The sequence below is a fragment of the Rhododendron vialii genome, chromosome 7a (assembly GCF_030253575.1).
Source record: "Rhododendron vialii isolate Sample 1 chromosome 7a, ASM3025357v1".
NCBI classification, from domain to species: Eukaryota; Viridiplantae; Streptophyta; class Magnoliopsida; order Ericales; family Ericaceae; genus Rhododendron; species Rhododendron vialii.
In genome coordinates this window covers 8588445-8598188 of record NC_080563.1, presented here as the reverse complement: position 1 = coordinate 8598188, position 9744 = coordinate 8588445, and the positions used below count along the sequence as shown (strand labels likewise).

Sequence of the window (9744 nt, the reverse complement as noted above, 5' to 3'; positions counted from 1 at the left end):
ACCAATTATGGTTGTCCGTAACAAGTTTGGCATGTTGTAGACTTTAATAGGTGTGAACCAATTATATATATATACTGTTTGTATGTAGTAATCAATGATATAAGCTTCAGTGTCTGTACTCTCTCCTTGCGCCTATAAAAGGAGGAGTTGATGCAGTCGAATCTGAATACCAAAATGGAGGGAATCAACAAAGCAGCGCAATCTCTCACTCTCTGTGTAGGGCGCCCTACCGGTATTGGCAAAAAGTGTGTTTTGGATCTCTCAATTTGCATGCTATATGAGTTCCCGAGCCGCGCGACAGATACTTCATAAAATCCTTACAAATCAGGGTTGACAACTAAAAAGATAAGAGGATAGCTTCATCTTCACTTAATTCATCCAAGTAGACACCTCTGTGTTAAAACCATTCCACAAAAGTTGAATCACTTCTGCAACCTTACCAAAGATATGAAAGGGTGAAAGCCTCTATTAAATGCAAGGCGCTGCTAAATATGAGGATCTGTACAACTGACAAAACGATTCAATTGATTTTGAAAGCAGAATGACGCCTCTCCTAACAAGTTAGATCAGTCAATTTCCTAGACATATGGTGTTCGAACTTCAATATAGCATTTCTCTCTACAAGCATTCCATTTCAGAAGTATGGGATAAAGGTCATTCAGCCTCCAGCGCTGCAATCTCATACCTAATTTCCTCCAAATGTTCATTTATGGTGGTCACTGCATCCTGCACGCCTCTAATGGCCTCTTTAAGAGCATTGTCGTACTCTGCATCTGCCTCGGCTTCTTCAGTACCAGCTGCTTCAGTTATCTCATGAACGTGCACACACTCATGCTGCATTGGCTTCTTAAATCTGCAGTTCGCGTGGCTCACCAAACGTTCTGAGGGACGACCTGCCTTCTTCAACACTTGAATTGTGGCCGTCTGCAGATCAATGAAGACTGTTTATCAAACAACATAACAGCGGAAAGGGCATAAATGGAAAGGTAAGGAAAATTAGAATCATCCTTATAATAGGAAAAGGTCATAAATGTATTACCTAGTTAACTATAATTAGTTTTCAACAAATAGCACTATAGCAGCCATCGTAAACCTTTATCTTCCCATTTATGTTTGATTTCTCGTGTCCTCAGTGTTGCAACTTGCAAATGCTAAACCCTTTATTAATTTGGCCTATTCAAGGGGTACTATGGAAAGGAAAGTCAATACATGATCTGAGCCACACTTTTGGGCATGACTCTGCATGTCTCTAGGTGACACACCTAGAACAGGACAGGGTCAAGGAACTAATGAGCATAAAGGTGGTTCTTTTCATCACACTGCTAATCGGAATGAGAGGACTGAACTTTGCATGGAACAAAAATGAGAAACCCCGTCCTATGGGAGATAGTATAGTAGCTTACAAACTTAATTACAACAGCCATTGTGTTTGAAGTCGACAAAAAGGCCATAACAAATCTTATCCTCTTTAATTGCGCTTAGGAATTTGAAATGCAAGGTCTAAGCTAAGAAGGGAACCATTCTCAGCAATTGCAAATCACATAACTCATCTCAAGATAAAATATATTAAGATAAATTGAACTAAGGAGAGAGACATACCAGATGAAGTTTCTGTTTTTCCTGTGCTTGAACTGCTTTGAGAAGACGAGCTAGATCATCTCGGAAGCAATCAGGTCTCAGAAACAGTGACTCCAATTCAAGGACCTGAAACAGCGGGGGAAGGCTGAAAGCCTCTAATCAAACAATGCTGGGGAACAGGAAATAAAAGAAAAAGGAGACAAATAATTTGAATATGAAGCCAGAATCATTGACAGACTTGTTTTGAGCACTCGTTGAATTCACCAGTGATTTCGCTGCAAAGCTGTTGGTAAGCTGATTCCCCTCCCGATCCCAAATAGTCCGTAAACCCCCTGTGAAATAATTGTCATGTGCAAAGCAACAAATATATTTAGCAACAGAATTTCGTGTGAGATAGGATGCAAAGATATCTAGAAACAGTATGGAAAGGCTTGCCTTCCACCATCCACAAACTTAGTGAAGACAAGGGAGGAACAAACTTCAGTGGCAGAGCCAGCTTGAGACCAGTAAAATTTCCAATTTTTCCTCTCTGTCGGGAGCAGTTCATTTTCTAAGAATTAACTCAGATTTTGTTTTAACCTAACCTCCAACCTTTTGCACAACCATCACAATAGCAATGTTAGCAATAACCTCTGTGAATCGACGACTGGCCACTCGAATTTTGTGGCCAGACTACCAATTTAATTTTTGTGCACAAGGTCTCTATTATATGCTTTGCGTTGCATATCAAGGATAAGTTTCTTCAAGTTTTACAATCACATCACTCTTCTCCCGAACTGCAATTGGTAAGATTCTTGCCCCTTGAAAGCATTGACAATGAAATTATCATGTGAAGTTTCACAACATGAAAACTCACTGTGGTCGCATTACATTAGTAACTTGTATTGATGACTAAGGTAGTTTCCTAATTATTTTAGATGAAAAAGGATATTATCAACTTCATTTTCATTGTGCCGGGAGAATTCTTGCCTTCCATGGCTCAAAAAAAAAAAAAAAGCTCACGCCAGTTCTTCGTTATAGTCTCACCAAACCTAAAGAACCAATCAGGAATAAGCTTGTATGTGCTATAAGGAGGTATTTTATGCTATGCCTTGTAGGCTGGTGTTATCTAAGGTGATTCCGCCGCCCTTGTCCCAAGCCGTCTATGTGATTCAACCACCCTTTCTCATAGCTTCATTGTTCTTTGTGATATTGCCCAGGAAATGTGCTATTTGGTTTTGTGCCTAAGCATCGAACCCACCGACCTCTTCGTACTCTACAGTACTACAGAGCTTCAATGGGCATTGTGCAATGGCCCACTCATTTCACTGGTAGATTCCAACGCCAGACCCACCTACTGACTCGATACAAGATCAAAGTACAAATTTGCAATGGGAGAAGGGGAAGTGTAGAACTCAAGTCAGATAACAGCATGGGATCAAATTCCGGAAGTTGAGTTTTGACAGGAACAAACAAAGTATATACACAATAGAGCCACACAACTTGAACAGAACCTCCATGTAATAATCCAACCCAAGCACACGTTTCAGGAACAAGAAAACTATGCAAAACTCCTATTCACAACAAGCATACATGTACCTACACATCTGAATACACAGGTGCCTAAATTAGATAATATGTGAAACACTAGTTGCATAGGAAATGAAGTTTCAATTGGCCTGGTATGCATCCTTCAAAGACAATGAATCTAAGCTATGAAATTGACATCCAAATTATATTCTTCACATTATACTTCCAGACTTCCAGTACATACTATCCAAACACTTTAGTAAATTTTGATTATGACCAAATACTCCCTCCGTCTCCATCTTCTAGTCCCTCCCGGAAATTCAAACTAAAAAAGGGAACACAATCGTTGCAGTTTGAAAACTAATTTTTCTCATTCTACCCTTCAATCACTATCCTTTCTTACTTTTTTAGTTCTACTAAGTACGAATTTAAAAATGGAAAGGGAAAAGAGGAAATTCATTAGCTATGGCCATTTGGTTTTAAAGTGAGACAAGTTTTTTGGCACCGCAAAAGTGCTAACTGAGACCCAAAAATGGGGATGGACGGAGACTACGGAGTATCTATAATCGAAAATCCAAGATACAACCTTAAAAGAAATGCTCCAAGTAATACAAGCTATTCTAACCGAAGGATTGGTAAACATTTTTTCTTCATTTCGTTGGATTGTAGGAAACTAGGAGGCTAAAATTAAAGATCAAATTCTTGCATAAGATGTATGAACACTATATGCGTGTGTTTGAGGCGTACTTTTTAAGCTTTGCATAAGCTAGGGCTCTTCGCTGCTGAATTTCAAGGAACCTGCGAAGAAGATTCACGGTTTTCGAGGAATCGCCGCAGTCATCAACAACCACCTCCATTGAATCTGAATCCGTTAACGTCACCTTCTTCTCGAAATCTTCCATTTTCTTTCCGTCTGTAGTCTCTTAACTCTCTCTCTCTCTCTCTCTCTCTCTCTCTCTCTCTCTCTCTCTCTCTCTTTACGTTTCTGTGGGAGCGGGATCAACTGGTCTTTCGGGGTTCCATTTTCAGGCTTTATTCGTTTGAGAATATGGGCCCCTTCGGCCAATTTTTTTTTTCTTTTTTGTAAACTTTCTGACACGGATTTTTTTTTTAATTTTAATTTTTACTCGATGTGGATTTATTAAAATTTTTTATTTCAATACATGGACAGGTAACAATTTATTTTATTTTTATTTTTTTACGATTTTGATTATAAGACAAAAATATGATGCAAAAACTTAATCCAAAATTGAATAAAAGTTCAGAGAAAACAAGAACAACAAAAAATCAAGTCAAAATGTCCGAAAAAAATTTGGTGGATGGTGCCCTAAGTCCCGCGTGCGAAAAGTTTAGCCTTCAAAGTCTTTATGATTGGTTAGGTTTACATTGTTACCTCAACAGACACCGCATCACTTTGATGAACGGATATGGACAATACCACAATGTGCGATGAAGAATGTTGATGAACGGATATGGATAATACCACAATGTGCGGTGAAGAATGTTACTGCCACACGAAAATTTTCGTGCACAATAGCACGATCCAATTACTAACATTTAACAAGAATCGCAACCCATATAAACTGCATTGATAAATGAATACTTGCTAGAATTAAAAACTAATTTAAGACCGGTGAGAGTTTTCTCTATTTTTTTTCCGCATTAATTTGAGGATAATTCCCCCAGAAAACCGTTTCACTCAACTTTCTAATTTGGCATTGGAAGCTATCAATTCAGATAACTGAAGGACCATTGTGCAGAATAGACATCCCGGGCAACAAAGAGGCTATATACAACGACGATTACGACGACGGCGGTGGGCAATCTTTTTACTGTATCCTTGTACACAGAAAGAAACCCATCTATAAAGATCACTCAACTGTACCTGCAAACATTTACACAAGAGAGAGAGAGAGAGAGAGAGAGAGAGAGAGAGATTAACTTTGCACAACTAACTCTATTCAGGCTGTCATGTCCTTCCTATGTTAAACTTTGAGTCCATACAGAAATCGAAGTTTTCCCGAATGAGAAAACCTAACCTACGCGGTCGTTAGCAAACAGCAAAGCATATTTGAAGCATATTACAATACAACTACAATAGGAGCCGAACGGGCAAAAGAGGGCGGAAATGAACAGGAGGAAGATACGACATTTTGAAGGAAACAAGATGTCATTTATATCTCGGCCAATCTATATATTCCCATCTTTACTTTGCCTCCTTCAGCTTTGAGCGATATTGATGCTACCGATTAGCTACTCCTCTTCGTCGTAATCTTCTTCGTCCTCCTCCAATCTCTTATTGAGTTGTGCTAGGTGAAGAGGGTCAAAGGCCATTCGGTCCATCTCGGAAAGTGGCCACCCAGGATAGTCTTTGCTTTTACCCTCCGAGGGCCCTACCGATGAGGAGGGGGCTGCTGCTGCTGCTGCTGCGTTGGATGATTTATCTACATTCTCACCCATTTCAGCTTTTGTATCGACAGTTTGAACAGCTGGATTGCCACCATCAGAGACATTGGCATTCTCCTTTGGCATTTCCTTTGACTCCAAATCATCATCCATTGGCTTCCCAGGACTGGGAATTTGCTTGCTGCTGGGCTGAGAAGGAGTGCAAGGGTCGATTTCAACATTTTGCTCTCGGTTTGAAACTCGTCCCCGGCCACGACCTCTTCCTCTTCCCCTTCCTCTTCCCCTGCCACTGCTGCTTGTATGGCCGACATCATGCTGCAGTTAAAATGTGGGAAATGCTTCTTGATTATTATCCGCAGTTTGATTATTGGCACTTACAAATGTAAGTAAATCAATATACTCCATACGGACCATATGGTTACCTTAAAATGCGCATACACTATATGTATCTCATGATAAGGATAAATATGCAACATCATCCACCTTAACGCCTCTTCACGGATACAGTTACCTTTGATTACATGTACACCATATATTTCTCATGGTAAAAGATAAACAGGCAACATCATCCACCTTAAGTGAGGATGAAAAAAAAAAATCCCACCTTAAGTCTTAGCGCCTATTCAAGGAGATAGGCATATGATGTTGATATTCATCACGTTATAAAAGTGCAGCGTTTAAACGTGAGAAATTATAAAATCAGGTTTTGATTTGTTACAAGAGCCTTCTGTCGTTTGTATATATGCCCCCCCAAAAAAAAAGAAATGTTGACGGGTCTCCTCTATCTACTGGGAATATCGAAGTAATAGAAAATGGCCCTTACAGAGGTGGTGGGCTCAACCCGGAGTGCAGATTATACGCCTTTTTGAATTTGAGAGGCACCTATAATGTATTTTCGCCTAAGGTGTTTCGGTCTTTACATAAATAGAGAGATGAAGTAGAGAAGGTGAGAGTGGATGTATGTAGTCCTTATTGCGTAATACTAGATTGTTCTTCTCTTCTCCTGTGGACATTGATACACTTCCAAACCACATATATCTTGTGTCATCGCGTTTGTATACATTTTTTCAATTTTTTTATTGTTCTTGGTAGATCAACTGATTTGTTTACACATACAAGAAATATAGCTCCATCTACTGAATTCTAACAGATGTTTATTTTCTTCTTTTTTTAATTTTTAAAAAAGGCCTTTAGAAGAACATTAACCCCTGCCCCAACACCTCCCCTCAGATGTATTCAAGATTTCTCTTATTGACCTGATTCTGACAAACTCTATGATGTCAGCTAGGAGTGCATTAAGGGAGATATTTATATTGAGAACTCCTGAAAGGGATATCTTACCATCCGACTCCTCTTTGACTCTTCATCACTATTATTGTATTCATCGCCTCCAGCTTTCCTGGCAAGGCATAATCAAAAGCTACATCTGGTTAGTGATTAGTTATTTGGCCAAAATAATAGGAATTGGAAAAACTAAACAAGAGAGAAATACAAGTATGGCGACCCTAACCTTCTCTTTGGCATGGTTCGGTCCTCAGCAGAAGCAGAATCAGCCTGACCATAGTCAGGAACCTTGCTAACAACTTCCCTCAGAAAATCAAACACGTTATAGCTTTGTACGCAATGTTTTCTGGAGTTCAATTGCATAATTTTGTCAGATGAAATCCAACATTGAAGAGCTAAAAGGTAGACGGAAAAAGTAAAAGAAATCACGAAAAGAAACAACAAAAAGGGTAGGACAGACTTGTGCCAGATGGAATTCAACATTCAAGACCAAAAGGTCCAAAACAAAGTAATAAGGAAGAGTAAAAACAGAAGACAACAAATAAAGGAAGGAGAAAGACGAAAAATGGAAAATATCTCTGGAAGATAAACAACAACTATGCAATCAAATTGCAAAGCACGAACCTAAAACCTGACAGGAAATTTTCCACGTGGCAGTATGAACATATAGTGGCCAATGGCACGGGGCATGTGGATTGCAGATTTCAGCAGTCATTGCAAACAAAAACATCTCCTAATACTGCAAAAATAGACTTACAGATGTAACGAGTTCATAGTCTTCGCTCCTCGCTGAAGGGTAATATCATATGTCCGGTCGCAAAGGTCTTGCAGAAATAACTCCAATGCTTTGGCTGCATTAGTATCCGAGATGAGTAAGCAACGGAAGAGTTGGACAAATAAACTGTAAAGGCTAAACAGTAAAAAAACAGCTACTTACAAACTAAAACAGGCACTGCCATAGCAATCTTTCCAACATCCTCATCAGCTTGCATTATTTTTTTAATCCGAGCCTGAAAAGTTAGTATGTTGTATTAGAACCATCCTTGGCCTACGTAGCTGGGGATATAAAGCGTTATCAAAAAGGAGTCTATCAACATTTAACAACAAAACTTAAATCACATGAAGGGTTTATAACTAAAGTTTCAAACAAAAAGGCAGAGATAAATTTGATATTCCATGAATGTCAATGAGACCTGTGGGGGTAAAAGATATAAATGGCAGAATTGTAGCCTGAGTTTGAGCATAGTCAACATAAACCAACAAGATACAACCATAATGCTAAATTGAACAGAACCAGCTGCTGTGAAACTTGAAAGGACATAGTAATTGAAGTGGGAAACCAACAGGGAACCAGGTAATGAAAGCAGCTGGAAACAGTCGTGTTACAAAGAAAAGGTACCCTCCCAGATGTAAACCTTAAACCCATGACCAAACAGCCAACAAAACTAGTCTCTGAGACAACAGATCTCACTCGAGCATGTAAAATGCCAATACGAGGTCGCATTAGAAGAATCAAGAGACTAAGACATCATGATCATTCAACACCCACCACTAAACTAGCTGCTATTGCTAATTGACTGCAAAATTTGAAGCAGAAACAAACAAAAAAAAAAAAAAAAAGGGAAAACTTCAAATACAAAAATCATATATAATTCTGAAGGTCTGCACATGCATAGGAGCTTCAAGCCCAGTGTGAAATATACAACATAAAACCCAGATCAAATGTTCCAAAACCTTGCAAATCCACACACATGATCAATTGTAAACACTAAAAATTAAATAATTCAGCCACTCCCCGAGGTACACAAAAGCCCCAAACATCACACAACTTAAAATCCTAAAGCAAGACACGAAATTTTCACTTAAAGCCATAATTCACGGTCATGCAAGCAAGTAAAACAAAACCCAGATCAAACATCGACCAAAGCCCCAATAAACAAATACCCACTTATTGACTTGTACAAAAAAGAAAAAGAAAAAAAAATTTTTGCATCTGCATCAAGAACATGATATATATATGCGTATATACACTTGGGACTACGAAATTGCCAAGGGTAGAAGAGAACAAGAGAGAGAAAATTACAGCGGGAAAGCGGGTATCGAGCTTCTTCCTCATGGTTTCAGATTCGGGACATAAGGTTGACCCAAATAATTTAAAGTAAATTCGAAGTGAATACAATTAAGATCGGAGCGATTCGAGCCCAATCATTGCTCCAATCATCGGCGATCGTCGTCAATCATCTCCCACCGTGCGTGTAGTCTAATTGCCCGTTTTGGTGATCAGATCCACGCGACGGGTTGATGCGGATGAGAAACCTGACTGCAACAGAACAGCTTACCGTACGACTTTTAGCGCAGAGAGAGAGAGAGAGAGAGAGAGAGAGGGAGAAAATAGTAAAACAAGGGAAAATGGAAAAACAATGTAGGGGTCATTGTGATAATACGTAAAATTACAAGGTAAACTTTGTTTGGTTTGGGTTTGAGGGAGGGTTTTGGGATAATGGGTGGGGCGAGATACATAGAGAAAAATGAGAGTAATAATTGATGAGAAACTTTATTGGTGACCGTGCACATAACAAAACTAACACTCCTCCGTACTTCTGAAAATACTCCTTCCGTCTGTGTTTTTGTTGGTACATTTTCAATATTCGTTTCATGTTCAAAATTATCTGCTCTATATCATTCAATATATGATAGTTTTAATTATTCTTGAAAGTTTTGTATAGAAAGAATTAATTGAGATCTATTAAAGATGATTCATATTGTATATTTTTTAGGATCCATGTTGAAAAATATATACAATTTTTTAAGAAAAATGATTTATACATTCCTTTTTTTGTTAAGGCATCAAATAGAAAGGCATAGTTGATCTGACTTCGCCTTGAATTTACGTGTCTAACCTTTTATGAGAAGGCATTGGAACCCAATAGAAATCAAATGGAAGGACATAGTTGTCTTCTTTGGGGA

At 38.7% G+C, this 9744-nt stretch overlaps 2 protein-coding genes across 3 annotated transcripts in view; both read right to left on the bottom strand.

Annotated features, from left to right (window-relative positions):
• Nucleotides 1-444: 444 nt before the first annotated feature.
• Nucleotides 445-9744, bottom strand: part of LOC131334815 (uncharacterized) — a 55046-nt gene continuing 45746 nt past the window's right edge. Inside the window, exons 2-5 of one of the 2 annotated variants that reach the window (XM_058370080.1) lie at nucleotides 3835-4007; nucleotides 1817-1910; nucleotides 1600-1704; nucleotides 445-924 (exon numbers count right to left, since the gene is read on the bottom strand). In XM_058370080.1, coding sequence (XP_058226063.1) covers nucleotides 655-924; nucleotides 1600-1704; nucleotides 1817-1910; nucleotides 3835-3989 — 624 coding nt within the window. In that variant the 5' untranslated portion in view covers nucleotides 3990-4007 and the 3' untranslated portion in view covers nucleotides 445-654. Of the gene's footprint in view, nucleotides 925-1599; nucleotides 1705-1816; nucleotides 1911-3834; nucleotides 4049-9744 lie in introns of those variants that run through there. The other variant, XM_058370079.1, reaches the window with a different exon arrangement.
• Nucleotides 5025-9194, bottom strand: LOC131334814 (uncharacterized). Its single transcript, XM_058370078.1, has 6 exons — nucleotides 8861-9194; nucleotides 7715-7787; nucleotides 7535-7628; nucleotides 7004-7123; nucleotides 6835-6892; nucleotides 5025-5808 (listed from the first exon to the last, which is right to left on the bottom strand). The coding sequence occupies exons 1-6, from the start codon at nucleotides 8891-8893 to the stop codon at nucleotides 5341-5343; spliced, it is 846 nt and encodes a 281-aa protein (XP_058226061.1). The 5' UTR covers nucleotides 8894-9194; the 3' UTR covers nucleotides 5025-5340.